The 22,391-nt window shown below is 36.5% G+C and overlaps 1 protein-coding gene across 8 annotated transcripts in view; it reads left to right on the forward strand.

The window, feature by feature from the left end:
- The window catches only part of LOC121372822 (sodium/hydrogen exchanger 9-like), a 62,204-nt gene extending 41,822 nt beyond the window's left edge, over positions 1-20,382 (forward strand). For 6 of the 8 annotated variants that reach the window (XM_041499287.1, XM_041499302.1, XM_041499310.1 and 3 more), the window contains one exon: positions 20,155-20,382. In XM_041499287.1, coding sequence (XP_041355221.1) covers positions 20,155-20,238 — 84 coding nt within the window. In that variant the 3' untranslated portion in view covers positions 20,239-20,382. Of the gene's footprint in view, positions 1-4,002; positions 4,540-14,871; positions 14,897-20,154 lie in introns of those variants that run through there. The other 2 variants (XM_041499289.1, XM_041499288.1) reach the window with 2 other exon arrangements.
- Positions 20,383-22,391: the final 2,009 nt, after the last annotated feature.

Below are 22,391 nucleotides of genomic sequence, written 5' to 3' on the forward strand. Positions count from 1 at the left end.
CCAAACATCCGTGTTAAATACTGGCAGATAATGTTCATACACGTTTATACATTTTGCTGTCAGTTAAGAGCTATACCGACGGCTGTAATTTTTATCTGGCAGCACAAAAGTGCCATCTGTGACGCCCCCAACCAACGGCAGTTTATGTCACCGACGGCAGTTGCTGGCATTAAGTTCGAGCCCTATGTCGTGATTATAAAGACATTTCATTTCATACATTAACTTACCCCAACCTTATATAGAATGATTTGAACATCCCAGTAGCCACATGTGGGTGCCCAAAGTATCTATCTACTAGTTGTTTAAAAAAACCACTTACTGAGCAACAAAGAATTGGAAGATAAATGGTATCTTAAAAGACATGAATGTGATATTCTATTTAATACACATCCTCAAAACACTGAAACTTATTTTTCTTACTCGTATGGCAACTTATGTGATGTACTGTAATCAGTTGAAGGTTTACTCACTGAACAATCTATTTCGAACATCCTTATTTTATTGGATAGTATGGCTCTGGATACCAGGGCCTGTTCTTATAAAACTTTTAGAGTCCAGACTCAACCCCTGCAGTTGCCCACGGCAATTGGCAATGCTGTGGAGATTGCCGTGGAGTTTTTAATTCGCCACAGCACTTTTTTGCTTTGGCCTTTATTCAGGGTTTTTTTAATGTTATGTATTTTTGCTGTGGACATTTTCTTAATTGCATGAGTTGCAGACTCAATCTCTAATGACGTCACATGCATACAATTTGTATGGTGGTGTTATGACATTTAGTGTCTCAGACTCTATATTAGAGTCTTGAGTCTAGACTCTAAACGTTTTACAAGCACCAGGCCTGGACATTACCATGGAGCAAGCAGTCACAAATCTCAAACGTTACCTCCAATATGTTGGAGACAATATATATCTGCACGAGAGAGTTAAAAAAAGATAATAGTCACTTGATTGGCTGTTTGAATGTTCAAACCAATTCATATTCTCAAGTATGTGTGGAGTGGTTGAGAGATACAGTTCATTACAGTGGCCAGGTTAAGTATTTCTGAAAAGGGAAACGCTCGGACATGCTTTAAATAGTTTCTGGGGTTTTAAGTTTATTTGAATTTCCCTTTTTCAACAGCGAAATAAATTTGAATTTCCCTTTTTCTACAGCCAAATAAATTTAGTATACAGTAAATGAATGCAGAGATTCTCATATCATGGGTAATTTCGATATATAAAGCTAAAGAATATGTTACAAAAATACTTGTAACAAAATGTAGATCTTTGACTTTGTATAGGGAAAGGGGTAGGATGTAGCCCAGTGGTAAAGTGGTCTAGGATCAATTCCCATCAGTGGGTGGACCCATTGGGCTATTTCTCGATCCAGCCAGTCCTCCACAATTGGTGTAACAAAGGCCGAGGTATGTACTATCCTGTCTGTGGGATGGTGCATATAAAAGATCCCTTGTTGCTAATCGAAAAGAGTAGTCCATGAAGTGGTGACTGCGGGTTTCGTCTCAATATCTGTGTGGTCCTTAACCATATGTCTGATGCCACATAACCATCAATAAAATGTGTTGAGTTCGTCATTAAATAAAATACTTCCTTCCTTGTATAGGGAAACTACATGCCATATGTTTGTAACGTACTGTTGGATATGATAGCTAGTTAGACTTTGAGTTTTTAAACTTAAACTTAAGCAAAATATCATCTTGTTTCTGCCAGAGGGTAAAATGAGTATGGCACCATACCCAAACTTTTCTGCAGATTTAAAAAAAAAAAATTAACCTTTGGACAAAATTAATTACTCTTATCATTACTGCATGATTTTCTTAAGCCTAACCCTAAATATAACCCATTTCCTTTTTTGGGGGAGGCCCCTCATACCCCCTGTCAGGGTTTCTGCCAGAGGGTAAAATGGGTATGGCGCCATACCCAAATTATTATTTTTTTAAGTTAACATTTTGACAAAATTAATGATTCTTATCGTTATTGTACGATTTTCTTAGCCCTAATCCTAAATGTAACCCATTTTCTTTGTTGGGGAGGCCCCCCTTAACCTCTGTTGACTGTGGCTGCATTCAATTTCATAGCGCCATACCCAAAAATTTCTTTCTGGCAAAAACACTGCCTGTTGACTGCATGGTTGCATTCAAATCCATAGTGCCATACCCAAAAATGTCTTTCTGGCAGAACACTGTAATCAAGCTGTAGATGTTTTTACCTGATTTGGTGAAGTTCAGCTATACACATGTAGTTTGTTCAGCATATCTCAAAGGACACATAAATATAGCTGTTCTCTGAACGGAACATAGTTACTGGTGTGTGTGTGTGTGTGTGTGTGTGTGTGTGTGTGTGAAAGATTTGTTCATGCTAATTGGTAGGAATGACTTGTACAACAACAGGAATGCCATGATTACTGTGATACACTTGACTACTGCTCATTAAAGTATGTGCTGGGGTGTCAACCAATAAAGCCTTTCTTTTTTGGTGGACACCTAATAACCACTGATTAAACAATGTGCTGGGGTGTCTTTAAACAAATATTCCTTTCCTTTCTATTACCATTGTTAGACACCTAACACCCACTGAATAAACAATGTGCTGGGGTGTCATTATACAAACATTCCTTTTCTTTCTATTACCATTGTTAAACACCTAATAGCCGCTGATTAAAAAGTGTGCTGGGGTGTCATGAAACACATTCCTTTCCTTTCTAATACCACTGTTAGACACCTAATGGCCTAATAACCAGTGATTAAAGAGTGTGTTGGGGTGTCATGAAACAAACATTCCTTTCCTTTCTAATACCACTGTTAGACACCTAATGGCCTAATAACCAGTGATTAAAGAGTGTGTTGGGGTGTCATGAAACAAACATTCCTTTCCTTTCTAATACCACTGTTAGACACATAATGGCCTAATAACCAGTGATTAAAGAGTGTGTTGGGGTGTCATGAAACAAACATTCCTTTCCTTTCTAATACCACTGTTAGACACCTAATGGCCTAATAACCAGTGATTAAAGAGTGTGTTGGGGTGTCATGAAACAAACATTCCTTTCCTTTCTAATACCACTGTTAGACACCTAATGGCCTAATAACCAGTGATTAAAGAGTGTGTTGGGGTGTCATGAAACAAACATTCCTTTCCTTTCTAATACCACTGTTAGACACCTAATGGCCTAATAACCAGTGATTAAAGAGTGTATTGGGGTGTCATGAAACAAACATTCCTTTCCTTTCTAATACCACTGTTACACACCTAATGGCCTCATAACCAGTGATTAAAGAGTGTGTTGGGGTGTCATGAAACAAACATTCCTTTCCTTTCTAATACCACTGTTAAGACACCTAATGGCCTAATAACCAGTGATTAAAGAGTGTGCTGGGGTGTCATTAAATGGTGCATAGCATGTGCTGTGTTTGGCATGACACTATGTTTGTGTGTTTATGTATGTATGTTACAGGTATGTATTCATGCAGGTGTGTATGTGGGCAGGTATGTCTGAGTGTGTGTGAGACAGAAGAGACAGAGGCAGAAAGAGAGTTAGAGAGAGAGACAGAGACAGACAGACAGGGAAAGAGGGAGGGAGGGAAAGAGGGAGGGAGAGGTGTGAGTGAGTGCATATGTGGGTGGTTGTAGATTTGGAGATTTTCACAAATGTTTAGCCATACATACATCCACCAACCCACTTGCTCACTCACCCACTTGCTCACTCACCCACTTGCTCACTCACCCACTTGCCCTCATCCATTCATTATCCCTTCTCATTTATCTGAAGCCCACCCACTAACTTATCATTCCATTCACCTATCCAACATCTATCTGTAAGAGAGATTATGTAACGAGTATATTTATCACATTTCATTGACCTACCCAACATCCATCTATCTGTAAGAGAGATTATGTAATGAGTATATAACATTTATCACACGTACATGCATCTCACATTCATCTTGCATGAGACTTCTACAGTTTGTGTTATTTTGTTTTGTTTCCTTTTTTTCTCTCACTTAGATCGAAATGGCGAGGACCTACAGTTTCAGCAGTGACGACCAACTTCTCACTCCTTAATTCTAGTCTTACCTCTTTCGGTAATCGCTAGTAATATTAAGGCAATCTTACCTCTTTCGGTAATTGCTAGTAATATTAAGGCAGTCTTACCTCTTTCAGTAATCACTAGTAATATTAAGGCAGTCTTACCTCTTTCGGTAATCAATAGTTCTATTAGGGCATTTCTACCTCTTTCGGTAATCAATAGTCCTATTAGGGCAGTCCTACCACTTTTGATCAAGTTGTATTTTGGAAATAATCCCTGAAGCAATCAAGCCAGGAAACATTGTGTTCAGCAAACCATCAAATGCTATTTAACATTCAGCCAGTTTTATACGTGTAGAAATGTACCTATAGGTTGTCCTTACCATCACTCCATTTTAATTTAATTTAAGGAGCGGAACGTAGTCCAGTGGTAAAGCGTTTGCTTGATGCATGGTCGGTCTAGGATCGATCCCCGTCGGTGGAACCATTGGGCTGTTTCTCGTTCCAGCCAGTGCTTCACAACTGGTGTTACAAAGACCATGGTATGTGCTATCCTGTCTATGGGATGGTGCATATAAAAGATCCTTTGCTGCTAATAGAAAAGAGTAGCCCATGTAGTTGCTACAGCAGGTTTCCTCTCTCAATATGGTGTGCTCCTTAATTGTATGTCTGACGCGATATAACCGTAAATAAAATGTGTTGAGTGCGTCGTTAAATAAAACATTTCCTTCCTTCCATTTTAATTTATTGTCTTATTTTCCATGGTGATTTGGTTATTTCTCTGTTTTAGAATTTGTTTCCTGTTGTTGTTTTAATTAGTCTTACAAACATGTATGTAACTTATTTTAAAATAATAATTTAATTAATGTTTTTGGTTTCTTTTATAATTATTGCCAGTAATTTGTGTCAGTATGCTTTCTTGCCAGTGATATTGATTTTTCTCCCTTGCACTGATAACTCCCCATTTGATAATTCCCTATTTATTGTGCTGGTTTTCACTTGATAAGAAACTAAATTATTCAAGGTTTTTCACATTCCCACATTATTTTCTTTTGTTTGTAGACAAACATTCTGTGCAGATTGACCATTATGCTTCATGCATGTACATGAAGTAAAAACACACCAAAACAACAAACTAAAATTTAAAAAAGCCACAACAAAAACAACCCCAATACAAACCCAGGCTGTATTCATGATACAGGTTATACAGAGCGGGGTGAAAGAAAGCTCTGATCTTTTCTTGAATGTTCATGAATGTAACAAACGATTAAATTGAACTGTCTAATCCAAGGCGCAGGACATAGCTCAGTGGTAGAGCACTCGTCTGATGCGCGATCAATCTAGGATCAATTCCCGTCGGTGGGCCCATTGGGCTATTTCTCGTTACAGCCAGTGCTCCACAACTGGTGTAACAAAGGCCATGGTATGTACTATCTTGTCTGTGGGATGGTGCATATAAAATATCCCTTGCTGCTAATCGAAAAGAGTAGCCCATGAAGTGGCGACAGCGGGTTTCCTCTCTCAATATCTGTGTGGTCCTCAACCATAAGTCTGACGCCATATAACCGTAAATAAAATGTGTTGAGTGTTGTTAAATAAAACATTTCCTTCCTTCTCTAATCTGAAGTCCTATGTCAAGTTTGATTTAAGGTCAGCATATCAAAGGTCACCATTGTCATGATATGAGATTATTTCTCCCCACTGATTTACATGATGTTAGGATGATTGTTTTTATTCAAGTTTGTCAACAAGTACATGTACATGTATGTATTGTGTTTTGAAAAGTTATTGATATTTGATGGAGGAAAGAGGTCATGGTCACACATGGCATTTATTTTTAACCTTTATATTTGCCAAGGAAGAGGTCAAAACCACACATTTGTTTTAACTTTTGTATAATAATATTGTCACATACATACATGTATATGACATTTATGTACATAAACAAATAAATCAATTAGTCAAGGGAGAAAAAACCCTAACACATAACACGAATGAATGAATGAATGAATGAATGAATGAATGGATGGAATGAATGGAATGAATGAATGAATGAAATGAATGAATTAATGTTCACCAGCACCCCAGCACACAGAAAAACACAGGTTGTAATGTTTATCTGACAAATACCCCAGTGAATGATAGAATGAATGAATGTTAATGGACACCCCAGCACACAGAGAATGTAGTTTGTAACAAATATCACAGAATGAATGCACACTTATGTCGTAAATCACATAACATAAAAATTAGTTTATAAAATTAATCATACCTCGGGCTTCTGAAAATTACGAGAGCGGTACTTTCGTTCATGCGTCGCTTGCGTAAGTATAGTTTGCATAACCCATTTTTCATTCACACGTTGAATTTATGACATCATTTACATGTTCATGATGGGTTTACCTAAAAACGAAATGGGTTACCTGAATTTGTTTTTGTCTAACCCATAAGTGGTTTAGGAACATTTTCTATTCCCAGTGCTTTGTACCTAAACAAGTTCTATGGCCAAAGTATTTATGTATGTTGTTGTTGTTGTTTTTTATCGGAATGTACGTGTGTTAATGTAACGTGTAATATATGTTTTACATTTGTAGGTATACATTTATTCATATATTATCATAACAAATACATACTGATAATTGTTTTAATTGATTTAATCAGACTGCATATCATTAATGACGACCGGCCTCGGTGGCGTCATGGCAGGCCATCGGTCTACAGGCTGGTAGGTACTGGGTTCGGATCCCAGTCGAGGCATGGGATTTTTAATCGAGATACCGACTCCAAACCCTGAGTGAGTGCTCCGCAAGGCTCAATGGGTAGGTGTAACCCACTTGCACCGACCAGTGATCCATAACTGGTTCAACAAAGGCCATGGTTTGTGCTATCCTGCCTGTGGGAAGCGCAAATAAAAGATCCCTTGCTGCCTGTCGTAAAAAGAGTAGCCTATGTGGCGACAGCGGGTTTCCTCTAAAAACAGTGTCAGAATGACCATATGTTTGACGTCCAATAGCCTATGATAAGATAAAAAATCAATGTGCTCTAGCGGCGTCGTTAAATAAAACAAACTTTACTTTACTTTATCATTAATGACAATTTCATATATCATTTCTTACAAGACTGGATCTGTGGACATTTCTGTAATAGATAAAAATGTCATTATGAATGAATTAACTTTAAGAATGTGATGTGGGATTCCCCTCTCTCCCCCCCCCCCCCCCCCCCCTCCATGTGCAGAGATTTTGGGACAGCAAGTTTGTCCAATTAGATTAATTCCCATTGCAATATTTTTTTCTTCCATTTATTAATAGATCTGAATTTACAATTAAAATAATTGCTGATTATACAATCAGATTACAATAAAGAGTACGGTTTATACAATGTACACATATGGAAATTTTCATTGTTAATAGCTTCTAAGAAATCAGTAATGATATTTTTATGTGAGTGATTGTGACTTATATAAATACATGTAGGTTGTGGTACAACAAACAGTATACATTGTAACAATAATTAATATTTATTTTAAGATGGTATAGCATCACTTGAGTAATCTACCCTGAGGCTCTCTCTGACAATATTCTGTTCTGATTGGCCGCGACATGTTTTGTTTATCTCAATTTGTATAACATTATTTTACAAGGACAGTGTGCATTTGTCATCACTTTTGTTATGTTGAAAATAAATTATTGAATATTTTTATTTTGCATTATTTTTCTTTGTTATTTAGACACATGCATAATTCAGTCAGTTGTGGGTGGGGATCTACAAAAATGTAGATCTATCTCAGTCAGTAGAATGGCAGGATTTAGCTCAGTCGGTTGAGAGCTCGTTTGAGGTGCTTGTGTAACAGGATTGAACCACCTCGGTGGATCCATTCAACTGATTGGGTTTTTTTTTCTTCTTCCAGCCAGTGTACCACAGCTGGACAAAGGGTGTGGTTTGTGCTTTCCTGTCTGTTGGAAAGTGCATATAAAAGATACCATGCTGCATTAGGAAAAAATATAGCAGGTTTACTCTGATGACTATAAGTCAAATTACCAAATGTTTGACATCCAATAGCCGATGATTAATTAATCAATGTGCTCCAGTGGTGTTGTTAAACAAACGAACGAAGTCAGTAGAGTGCTCGCCTGAGGTGCTTGTGTGATAGGATCGAATCAACTCAGTGGACCCACAATTTGGTATTTCAAAGGCCAAGGTATGTGCTGTCCTGTCTGGGAAAGTGCATCTAAAAGAAAAGATCCCTTGCTGTGTATGGAAAAATGTAGTTTCCTCTGAGTCTATGTTAGAATTGACAAATGTTTAACATCCAGTCATTGTTGATGAATAAATCAATGTGCTGTAGTGGGGTTCATTAAACCAAACAAATTTTAAAGGGACAGTCCTGAATTTGGTGCAATTTTTAACATTATCAACTAACGGAGACTTTTTAACGATTGTAATTACATTTCAGATATATTTTTCTGCATAAAATATTAGTGGCTGTATATTAAACGTATGTCTGATTGTTCTAATATTTGTACTAGGTTAAATTTCATTTTATTTCCAAAAGTATTTTGAAGACAAAATCCAGTTTTGGCTTCTTACAAATATTAAGACAACCAGAACCACATTGAATATACAGACAATGATATCTAAACAAGAAACAATATTTAATATGTAAGTTTAATTGTAGAAATATTTTATTAGTCGGAAACATCTTACAATGCAGCAAACTCAGGAATGTCCCTTTAACTTCACTAACTCAGTTCAGCTACATGTAGTATTTGTAATCACAATTATACTAAAATTCCAATCGGTCTTAGTCATGAGTAAACTCCAGGTAAGCTTAAGATTACTCTCCTGAAATGGTGTTAGGGGAACCTTTACATGTACAAGACACCACGACTGGTATAACAAAGGCTGTGGTATGTGCTATTCTGTCTTTGAGATGGTGCATATAAAGATCCCTTGCTACAAATGAAAAAATGTAGCAGGTTTCCTCTCTATGACTGTCAAAATGACCATGTTTGACATACAATAGCCGATGATTAATAGATCAATGTGCTCTAGTGGTGTTGTTAAACAAAACAAACTTTTAACTTTTATATACAACTGAAAACTATTTCTACTGGGACATGCATGTAAATGTCATCAGAGCTTTATAAGCTTGTGACAGTTGAACATTATTTCACTTGCAGCATAAATATTATCATATCTTTTATTACATACAGTTGAGTATTGTAATTTCGAGACCCTAACGTTGAACTTACTCGGAAGGACCATACTTTACAACTGACAACAATATAAATGTTGCTTACCTGTACAGAAATATGTTTATAGTAATGTAATGTCAAATGAAAATAAAATTCACTGGAACACTGCTAATATAATAAACACAATTCCCCTAAAACAAATGGTGTCCGGTTAGAATATTGTAAAGTCGAGAGTAAACACAGTGTTACATTCTATGACGTCACATTCAGTTGAGGTCACTTAAAGGGACATTCCCGAGTTTGCTCCATTGTAAGATGTTTCCGACTAATAAAATATTTCTACGATTAAACTTTCATATTAAATATATTTTCTTGTTTAGAATATCAGTGTCTGTATATTCAATGTGTTTCTGGTCGTCTTAATATTTGTAAAAAGCCCAAACTGGATTTTGTCTACAAATAATTTTGTACGTACGAAAAAATCGTTTTTAGGAAATAAAATGAAATTTAACAGTACAAATATTAGAACGATCAGAAACACGTTTAATATTCAGCCACTAATATTGTATGCAGAAAAATATATTTGATATGTAATTACAATCGTCTAAAAGTCTCTAAAATTGCCGCAAACTCAAGAAATGTTTTGTTTTTGGGACATTTTATAACATTTCTTTTATATTAAAAACAAACCTCCGTTTTTTTAACCAACTGATGGAAAGGACAGTAACATTAATAAAACAATGAGTAATGAAACGTCATAAAATTTTAAATGTTGACAACTGTGGAAAATCTGAAAATCAGCATGGAACATGTAATTTACTGTTCATTGTTTTGACTATTGGACCTACAGTGAGGGCAAAAGAATCGATCACCTCTCCTGATCACTCTTTCTTTGGTGCAGTACATTAAAAGCAGAATTCCTGGCATTATCACCCACTCTCAAGTACTCTGTCAGTGCTTTATTTGCTGTTTATTTGATAAGACCCTCAACTCTGTTAGTACCCATTTAATTACTTTATCGTGGCCATACAGAGTCCCTCCCAATGTGTCATGTGACCAAAAGCTGTCATTTTTGCCATCCAACCCAAACCATTTTTCTCTACTTCCGTATTTTTTATAATGCTGGGTTGCGTTTCCGATGTGAAACGAGGAATTAGTGAAAACAGTTAAAAACTATATAAACAAACATTTTGTTTTGGTTATATCTGTTTTTATTGCATTATTTCTTTGAAACTTGTTCATAAACTCTTGGTGTCTCTTCTGATGTTTTTATTATCAAAAACAATGGTTGAAACACGAGCATGCTCGTGAATTTCACGAAAGTCGCCTAGTCTCGAACTTACAATACTCTCGATTTTACAATACCCCCTATTCAATCTTACTATAGTGATAAAGACATTTTGAAACAGTGTGATAAATTTATTTTGTATCGCACATGTGTGGGATCTGGACCGGAACTTTTAAATGGGGAATTCCCTTTTTAATTTTTACTGCAGTGAGCACATTTTATTTACTGACATCATATATGATTTAAAAATGATGTCACATCGTATTTGAAACATTACACAAGGCTGCCCACAGAGTGTGATTCTTAACATTAAGCAAATCCATGAAAGGAGTTTTGATCATAGATTTAACAGTGTTATGATTAAATTAAAAAACGTTTTTGTAAAACATAAAAGAAGGTATGTAATAAATACAATGCAATATAGGTGTGCTGGGAAATGTAGGAAAATAGAGTCCACTAGGTTCATATGTGAACAGCCTCTTCCCCCCTCCCCAACACCCCCAGGTCTAGACCATACTATGCCCCTAACATGAGATGATCATGTTTAATATGCTTCAAAAGTTTGATGCAAATGTATTATATAGCTTGAGTTCATTAATTTGGTTCAAAATATCAATAAAGACTGAGTAATAGATGAATTTTTAACAAATGCTTATTTCAAGCCATACTATTAAATTTTGTTTCTTTTGGTGTCCAGGCTACAGATTTTCAAATCTATCGGAGTGCTATGATATCATAAAACCGTCTTAAACTGTGAAGTCAATACGACAGTTTTACGATATTGTAGCGCTAAGATCTAGCTTCGGTAGCTTTGTGAATTATGACCCCAGGTTCAGTATGAACTACGGTCTCACTTTTTTGTATTATGACTGCATCTGGATGTAGTACTGGTCCAAACAGGTGGTTCAGGAACCGATTCACACTGGCTGCTTGTTCTGCTACACTCCCATGTCCCAAAAGGAAGGAAGGAAATATTTTATTTCACGATGCACTCAACATATTTTATTTACGGTTATATGGCGTCAGACATATGGTTAAGGACCACACAGATATTAAGAGAGGAAACCTGCTGTCGCCACTTCATGGGATACTCTTTTTCGATTAGCAGCAAGGGATCTTTTATATGCATCATCCCACAGACAGGGTAGTATATACCATGACCTTTGATATACCAGTCGTGGTGCACTGGCTGGAACGAGAAATAACCAAATGGGTCCACCGATGGGGATCGATCCCAGACTCACCGCACATCGAGCGGATGCTTTACCACTGGGCTACGTCCTGCCCCATATCCCAAAAAGTCACTGCACAATATTATAAAATAACGGGGGAAATCCAGCAAGAGGGCTTACCATTGATAAATATAAATTGTTTTAATTCTTCCCCAATTGTTACAAGTGAAAATGTGAACCACAACATATGTCACAATTAGGAACTATAGTGGACCGTGATGAATGAACTCTCACTCGGAAGTGAACTGTGTAGTGAGACCTAAGTGCTGTGTAGAGAGGACATTTTGTAGACCTGTATTTTTGTTTTCCTTGTCAGTTATAAAATTACACGTATGTTAACAAAAAAAAGCGTTTTAGGAAATAAGCTTCTAGGTAGTACTAAACCAAATAACTTCCGTCCGGCTCGGTCAAAGTTTGAGGTGCACCCAACTTTTGATAGAGAAATGAACACTATAAGTCCTGTGATTGGTTATAAATGTGAGTGTGTTGGTTGTAAAACAAAAAAAGTTTCATCTGGGCAAAACATTTATGGAATTTTATTTCATCTAGTACCACTGTGTCAAGTAGCCTTTTGCTTGAAACATGTATGGGGTACCTGTGAAAAAAAGTACTCAAATTTTGTGCAGAACTAGGGTAGTCATAGACGCTACCCATTATCTCAGAAATGAGCAGCTTGACCCCCATTTTTTTCTGATTTACTTTAAGGGTGAGCCTTGGTAGTATTTGTATCTGTGATGTTTATGTCGATTGATACACTGCAGGTAGGAGTTTTAGCCACATATATTACTATTGTTGTCTATGGGATTTGATTTGATAGTATACACCCTCTAGGGGGTGGGTGTGACAGATATACATGTAGCAGTGGTTGCAAAACAAGGCGTCGCATGCAACGTTTACTACCCTCATTTCCGATGTCTATTTTCGCCACAGTTGCTCAGACTCCAGTTTATATTTTCTTGGTTCTTGTCTGAATGTATAGCTCGGCTTCTATGGGTTAATTTCTTCAGGAAAACTTGGAGTTTCTTACGAATACAGTGTCCATTACTGCTCATTGCCTTTGTTTTTAAAATATATTTTGTTTTGATTCATGAACACAGTAGACCCAGTGATTTTTGCGATCGCGGCAAACAGACGGAATTCCCATTGTGAAACGGAATTTACATTTGGAAACGGAATTACGATTTTCCGCAAAGTTAAAATTTTTAATACTATTTTACTATTACCACACTCTGTAAACTGACGATTGACCCGTGCGCAGTACTATTGGCAAAAGCTAGACTGGATTATGTGCTTCACGGTAAACCAAATGGTGACATTGGGAACCAATCAAATACTTCGCGAATGTTAGTGAAACGTTTGCTGGCTGAACTTGGGGCTGGTTTATTGCTTAGTCTGTTGCGCCTGCACAGATGGGACAGGGTTTTTTCCAGGAGTAAGTTTAGCCAGCAGTTTGTCGCTAACGCTTGTCTTGGAAGACAGATTTTTACGCTACACATTAAACCGAATGACCATTTCTGGAACCACCCGTCAAAATGTGTTTGCAAACGTTTAGCAAAAAACGGCTGGCTGAACGTTGCAATGTTACTTTATTTCAGCATACTTCAATTTGCAGACGACGTTAGACTGTCACAGAGATGAAAAAATAAATGTTTACGTTTTGTGAACCCTAACTGCAGTGCACTTAATTGTTAGACAATCATGCTTTATGTAGTTATTATAATTGTAGCCTTTGCTTTGAATTTTTCGCTACTAATATGTAGGGTTACTTTGATTTAATGAGAACATTGATTTTTATATTAATTATGACACATACTTTGGAGGCTTTCACCCCTCTGAAGAGTATTCCATAAAGAAACAAAATGGCAGACGGCAGAAAACTGCATGTATTTTGCCCTATGCTATCAACGAAGTCGACACTGGTAACATCGTTACAGTCTCGTATGTGGAATCTGTGTCACTGTAATGGTTTTTTCACAACTTGTGTCTAAACAAAATTTGGGGGAAATGTATCGGCAATTAAAGGTAGGAGAGTAATTTATTGTAGTTGTTAACAATTTGGTTCGGACTTTAATTTGTCACAACTTGTGTTAGTTCAATTGTTAATTGCTTATTGTAGTCTGAAATGGAAATGAAACGGACTTTACAAAAACATGAAATGGAAAATAGCTTGTTTTTAAAACGGAAAACCACTCAGTCATACTTGTTCTATTCTTGGGCCAACAATTTCACCAACTATATGCATTACAAGTGGACTACAGTGCACAAATCTGTGGTAACAAACTCCGGCCCATGGAACCCTTCTTTTCCTCTCCCCCCCCCGTGCATGCCCCCATTACTGAGTGTCTGTAGCTCTCGATAAACCCCCAACTCCTACTCTGTCAGTTTGAACGCCTACTAGTCAGTTTTGAACGCCTACTAGTACTCTCGTTTTGCAACCGCAATGATGTAGGTGTCATAAACATGTTTTTGCATTTACCATTGTTTGACCCCCAATAGCCGATCTCCAGAACACTGCTACCTAAACAATGGCATTAGTTATATTGGCATAGTGCAGATAACAGCTGAACCGTTCCACATAATGTCCTCTCTCTATGACTTTTAGCTCACTCTGTAGGCAGATTGGAATGTAGGTTTCATCTCTGTTCTGTCTGTCTTGTCTCTGTCTGTCTGTCTGTCTGACCGTCTGTCCGTCCGTCCGTCTGTCCCACATGTTTTCTGGATGGGTTTTTTTCTTTTTCATAAGACCTTTAGATATTGAGCTGAATTTTTGAGTCTATGTTTATCACATACTGTTACAGATCAAGTTTGACTTTCATGGCGATTTACCCATTTTTGACAGAGTTATGGCCCTTGAACTTAGGAGATGTGAAAATTTGTGTTCTGGATTTTTGCAATGCCTGGAGATATCAGGATGAAATTTTTTATATAGGTTTTCATTTGTATATAGCTTCACAGATCAAGTTGAAGTTTCATGGTGATTTACCCACTTTTCAGAGTTATGGCCCTTAAATTTAGGAGATAGAAAATATTGTTGGGCCAGGTAGGGGACATGTATAATTGCTTTAGCTGTACTCTCAAAATGCTTGTTGATTTTAAATAAATGTCATAAATGTGTTTTGTTTTGTTTCAGCATGAGGCTGAGATTCATGCATGAGGTAGAAATTATTAATTTGTTTTTCTTTTTTTGGTTTTTTTCGCATCTTTCACGGGTTGAATTTTTCTTCTGTTTCTGATGCTCGCATACACACACACATAGGCATGCACATGCATGCACAAATATAGTTTTAACAATAGGCCGAATTTACAAAGCCTGTTTTACACTTACATGCTTTAACTACATGAATCCATGACATTTTGCCCACAAGATAGTTCACCCCTAGTTTGACCTGTTCACCCCATGTACCAGTTCGCCCCCAACTGTTTGCCTGTTTGCTCCCAATTATTTGTCAGTTCGCCTCCAACTTTCAGTCAGTTCACCCCCAACTCCCAGTTATTTGTTACTTTTAAACAATTATTGTATTGTGTGTGTTTCTTTTCTTAGCGTGATTTGCTAGTCCAGTCGTTCGTCATTTTTAAGCATTGTTATCATGAGTTGTCATCGCCTATTCGTGGTATAAATAGCAGGCTAAAATCGCAGAATGTTTTGTTAATTTGTTGTATTTGTCCGCAGAAAGAACTGGTGCCAGCAGTATATTAGTAGATTTAAATTACCAGCTAGGATGTGTACCACCTTATCGTCACATAATCATGGGACCGACCATGGGTTTCGGTTTCAATACAACAGATGCTCTTTGACTACACACCCGAAAAAGGCTGTTTACCATTCATGTATGAAGAACCTGCGACATGGCACACCTGACTAAGAATTAAACATAGATAACATTCATAATAACTCTGTTTATTCCGGATTACAAAAGTAAAATTCCACGTGATCTGAAAATGTAAATCATACTTGCATCAAAGTTCGATGACTGGCGAACTGCACATCTAAAAATGCACATGGGAGTGCGCACAATCGTTTTAAAATAAGGTAGGGTTGCACTAGAGGAAGCTCGGCACACACAGATGGGTCCAGACCACACATTCACATCACATAATGGTATCTTTATGGGGGCCAACTGGTACCTTTGTGGGGGCAAACTGGTTATGCACGTGGGGGCGAACTGACTGGGGGCGAACAGACCTGGGGGTGAACTGGCTTGGGGGCGAAATGTCTGGTACCCTAACTACATAATTGCTTAAACACCAGCGTTTCAGAAAAACAGGCATCATAAACTCAGCCCAATTTGTTTTACTCTTCTTTTTTTCTTTTTTTTAAACTTTAACTGGTCAAGGGTTTTTCTTACTTCTTTAGTATTTAAGCATGCATACAAAAAAAAAGCAAGCATGCAATATACATTTAAAAGGTCACTGATCAGTGGGTATTTTTGAGGGTTTGGTTAATACATGCATGCATGCACACACATCTGTACATGCACACAAACACAAATACACACACACACACATACATACATACACACATACACACATACCTACATAGACACACCTACACACATACCTACATACACACATCTACATACACACACACCTACATGCACACACACAGACGCACACACACACACACATACATACACACATACCTACATACATACACACACACACCTACATACACACACACACCTACATACACACACACCGATACACACACACATACACACACACACATAAACACACACCTACATACACACACATACACACACCTACATACATACACACACCTACATACACACACAGACACACACACACACACACATACATACACACACACACACACACACACACACACATACATACACACACACAGACACACTCAAACAAACACATACACACAAACACGTACACTACACCATATACACACACATACACTCGCACATATGCACACACACACACACATACACTCACACACACGCACACAACACACCATATGCACATATGCATGCACACAAAAGCACGTCTTGGAGAATATCATGATGAAAGACAAAATAGCACATATAAACACTAAAAATTACACAAGAATAATTACTGATTAAAGTAACACAGACACTGTTCAATAGGGACTGGTGCATGCACTTTCATATGTCTTAAATCAATACTATAATTTAAAATATCACAGTATTCTATAAACATTTCTTAAATAAATAACTTTTTTACGATGGGCCTCCCTTAAAATATGTTGACTCTGTTGTCTGTATTGTCTGTATTTTAAAGGTCAGTTTGGGATTGATCCCAGCTGGTGGGCCCATTGGGCTATTTCTCGTTCCAGCCAGTGCACCATGACTGGTATATCAAAGGTTGTGCAGGGTTCGTACGTGCCTGGAAAACCCTTGAAAACCCTTAAAAATAAACTAATGTATTCCAGTGCTTGAATACCCTTGAAAATCATCTTGCGGTCTGGAAAACCCTTGAAAATTATAATTTGATGTCTGTATTTAGCAAGTTCAGGGAGCGTGTCAAGTTAAGGAATCTATTGTAAACCCACAAAGATGGTTGGCACTTGCGTGTTTAACGACCTGTGGAAACTCGGTAAGGTCCTGGAATTTTGGTAAAGTTGACCTGGAAAGTGCTTGAAAAACCCTTGAATTGTGACTTCCTTTAGGTGTATGAACCCTGGTTGTGGTATGTGCTATCCTGTCTGGGATGGTTCATATAAAAGATCCCTTGCTGCTAATGGAAAAATGTAGCACATTTCCTATCTATGACTGTGTCAAAATGACCATATGTTTGACATCCAATAGCCGATGATTAATAAATCAATGTGCACTAGTGGTGTTGTTAAACAATACAATTTTTTTTTTTATATTTTAAAGCTATTCATTAATATTCCCCATAATTTTATTTTATATTTTCTGCATGTAGAAATTACTTGTATACTTGTGCAGTACTGCACAATTGTGTTCATTTATTTGTTCTGCTATGTAGAAAATGAGGGTTCTCTTATTAAAGGTACAGTAGGTTAAGAATTAAACAGAACACTAATACCTATAGTCCGTCCCATCCTCCTACAATTTTTAATTTTTTTTGTAGAAAAGTAAAAGTGTTTTAGAAGTAACAAACAACTACTGTTTTTGTGTCCAATTTAGAAAACAATCAGCTCAGAAATAAATAACTTGTAGTAAATTTCATAGCATGAAAAAAGACGTTCTCCGTGGGACGGACTATTGATTTTAACTTTGTGATTTAAATAATATTTATTTCTGTTAGTATTTATTAGGTGAGTTTGTACAACAAGCCTAGGGAAAGTACATGTACTTCTGTATAGATTGGTAATTCTTCAACAATATTTTAGGCAAGGTGGGCAGTTTGTAGCCCGCCTGGTTGGCACTTTACACGGACTATGGCGAGCATGGGTAATTGCTCGCCTTAAAACACAAGGCGGCCTGATTTTTTCGATAATAAATAAATGGACAGTATTTTCATTGTTTTCAACTTTTATTCTGTTTTTTATTATCTTTTTCTGTGGTTTTTCAATGTTAATGTGTTGATTTCGTTACTGATATCATACAATGTTATTGCACACTCTGATTGGTAGATGTGGTGTCATGTGATGTTATTGCACGTTTTGATTGGTAACTGTATGATGTTAGTCACTGTAAACATTGGTGTGTTTTCTTTGTGAGTTATTAGTTTCTCTACATTTTTGTTGTTGCAAAAAGCAACATCACAACAAGAACTTGCACCACACGAATGCTGTTTTTACAATACTACCATTTTAACAGGTTTTATGTCTATATTTTTAATTATATTAATGGGGCATATATTGCTCCATGGTTGATTTTATTGTTGTCAGGATGTGATACAGAGCTCAAAGCATAAAGCAGTTTGTCCACAGGGCTTCTAGATTATGGTAGCCCCATTCCCATGGCTAGTGATATTTAGTGTTGGGCTAGTAAATCACAACTATAACTAGCCCGACAGCTAGTGGGAAAAACCCTTGTCAAATGCTGCATTTACATATTTTGTAAATATGAATGTCCTGCCCCCTCTTTCCACCCCAGTCTGAGGATTTTTAAGCTCTATCTTCCTCTTTAGATGACATATCTGATTATTACTTTTAATTAAATTGTATTTAAAGTAGGGCTAGTGAATTTTTAATCATGGCTAGTACATTTTTAAAATCACTGATCCCATGGCTAATGGATTTCTATACCTACATGTAGCAGGTGAAATAAAAATAAAAATAAAAATTACCAGGTCATTTGCAGGTCATTTTTCAAGAGATGTATGTATGATCATCTCATTTTTTATATAACTGAGGCTAAGCTCATTAATTTTAATTTTATAATGTTCTAAAATACATCAGAATTAAGTTCTAACTTTTCACACACTGTCCCAAACCATCCACTCACCCCATGCTGTGCTGTGTTTATTTTCAGCAGGCCATTTTGTTTTTCTTAGGGCATATTGTACTCCCATGTATTTCTAGCCCTGTTTGATTTACATTCAGAAAATTACAGATCCCCCACCCACCCCTATGATCTTTTCTGAAGTTGCCTGAATATTCTGATGTATGGAATATCAGATTTTAATCCTGTGATGGTAAGAACAGTGAACTCTTAGAAAGAAAAAAAGAAAAGAAAATAAAACGAACCAAACCAACCAACCAAAAATGCCCATCTACCCTGCATATATGTAAATTATAACATTTTAATTTACACATAGCAAAGCAGTTTTTGTTGGAATGTTAAACCTGAGTAGAAAATCTGGAATAATAATATTCGTAAAAATGTAACATATAATATAACATAACGTTAATTTTATTGCCAAAGAGATGGAATACATAATTTATATATAAAGTACATGGTCTTAAAGGTAAACTTTGACACGTTGAGGTGTGGTTGGAGATTTCTGCATCTACCAGCCTACCTGCATGTACGTGTATTTGGCTAAGCGGTGGTAAAGCGCTCGCTTGATGCACAGTTGGTCTGGGATCGATCCTCGTCAGTGGGCCCATTGGACTATTTCTCGTCACAGCCAGTGCACCATGACTGGTATATCAAAGGCTGTGGTATGTGCTATTCTGTCTGTGGGATGGTGCATATAAAAGATCCCTTGTTACTAATAGAAAAATGTAACAGGTTTCCTCTCTATGTTTGTGTCAAAATGACAATATGTTTCACATCCAATAGCTGATGATTAATAAATCATTGTGCTCCAGTGGTGTCATTAAACAAAACACACTTTATCACAAAGAAGCCCTTATTCTTGTGGATAAAGAGAGGTTGCATCTAAAGCTTACTATTACAGGCTTTTCACTTAAAAATGTATGTTGAATTTTCTTCTACTATCAGTGTTGTAGTGTTTTGTCTATCTCACGCATAATTTATATTTTTCTCATCTTTTTTTTTTCTCACAGAAGCAAGAAATGCGAGCAGGGGATGGAACCAGGCAGTACAATACCAATGAACATGAGAGTCAATTTAGCAGGGCCCTCTGGTGACAAAGTCTGAAACAGTGCCAACAAGAACTGTAACTCCGTGCACCATCTGTATTAGTGTCTGGCCTATTTACAGCTGAAGTGGCTTGAATGCCTATGAAATATCGACCATTTCCTGATGTGGAAAAATTATATTTTTTATTTATATGCAGTAGCTGTTGTGAAGTGCACACAAGCGTCTCATTGGTGGGATAATGTAATGATGATGATACTTCTAAAAAAATAGATGTATCATTTAATTTGATTGGAGGATTGCAAAGCAGAAAGTGTGTGTCAGTGGTTTTGATTGGAGGACTGAAAAAGAGCCTGTCATTGAGTGATACAACAGAACAACAAATTGGAAAAATGCTAAACAGCTATCCTCAACTCTGATTGGAGGAGAGGGCAAAATACTTTCGAATCAGCAGTTGTGAAGTGTTGAATGTTTTGACTGGTGGGCAGTTTGCTGAGCCTGCCCATCCATTTAAAGGGATCACCAGACGACTTTGGTAGATTATGGAGGTACCTAGTGTTTTCCCTATAAATGTAGCAAGGCATGGTAGACTAAACCCTTTTGGGGCATTTTCAGGGCACTTTTTTTTTCATTAAAGTCAAACATTTTTTGAAATAAAAATAAATGTAATTAATGTGCTTGCTTTAATAAATGAATAATAAAATATATAACAGGCATATTTTATTAATTAATAATAAATTTTCTGTGTATTTTTTTATAAAGGCAGTTTCAGAATTAATTGTTGAAAAAGGCTTGTTTAATCTCGGAGCAGCATGGTGCTGATTTAGGCAAGTTGGCTAGAGGCTATTGAGGCATGGTGACACTCCATGCTAAAACAAGCTAGGGAAAACACTAGTACTGTGGATCATATACAACAAGGTACATGAATCATCGTTACAGCTGGTTAATATTAATCTCTGCATTATTTGTTTTATATCGAACCTTTATAGAACTGAATATAGGTCTGCATTCATAGAACATATTTACATTTCTCTGTTTAGTTTTGAAAACACTCAGTTTTTAAAACTTGTTTTAATATCAAAATTATGTCAGATAAAACAAATTCTCAAGAATTTTGAGTTTTTGAAATAATAATTATGACCATTTTAACTCTGCTAGTACTTTTTTAGGGTAGATGTTGTTTTTGCTAATTTTTGTGCAGCTGATTTGTTCTCAGTCAATTGTGGTTTGAGTTCTGTTTTACCAATTATCAGTGACTGTTCCAGAAATAATAAAATGGTGGTATGGGTGTTAAAATTTTAAAATCCTAACACCTACTTTCCAGTTACCGTATGTGTTTTCAAAGGCTTCAAAATGACAGAGCAAGAGGCAGTTGCCATTCAAATTGCACAATAAATGTTGTTCTTTCAGGTCCAATGCTTATAAATTTTTTAGAATCCAGACTTAATCTCTAATGACATCATATATGCATACAATTTGTATGGCGTTGTCATGACATTAGTGTCTCGGACTTTATTAGAATCTTTGAAGCACCAGTTATAATCAATTCACATGTGACTTTTTCTTTCCACCTTAAAGCATTGTACATCTATTCAAATTAAGAAATTAGTGTCAGCTATGTGGAGCAATATTAACAAAAATGATTGGTTTCATTTTTCATAAAATTAAAGTTTATATCAATTCAAGTGGTTGAGAACTGCTTCCTCATTAAAATGCGAGAAGCAGAGTTCACTCCCCTTTTTACAAAAAGAAATTTCGAGCTTTGGTTTTCAAAATGTCTCAAGTACACACCATACATAAAGTTATACTTCGGAGCCCACCCATCTATAATGTAAAAACATCTGAAATAGCCCAGTTATATTAATTTTGTTTAAATGTGGTGAAGTGAATAAGTAGGGGATATTCAGAGTTTAAGATAGAACCTTATATTATTTGCAGTTTTGTGGATTGGGTCCCAAAATCTGTAGCCAAATTGAAGTGTCAGTTGGCTAAACAAAAATAACAAAATGAATGCTCTTCAAAGAATTCGGCTGTTCAGTAATAAATTATATTTGACTAATTAGCTTAAATTCAATTGCGGTGATTTGTTGAAGTAGAAGTTTGTTTTGTTTAATGACACCACTAGAGCACATTGATTTATTAATCATCGGCTATTGGACGTCAAACATTTGGAAATTTGGACATATAGTCTTAGAGAGGAAAC

The sequence above is a fragment of the Gigantopelta aegis genome, chromosome 1 (assembly GCF_016097555.1).
Source record: "Gigantopelta aegis isolate Gae_Host chromosome 1, Gae_host_genome, whole genome shotgun sequence".
Taxonomy (NCBI): domain Eukaryota; kingdom Metazoa; phylum Mollusca; class Gastropoda; order Neomphalida; family Peltospiridae; genus Gigantopelta; species Gigantopelta aegis.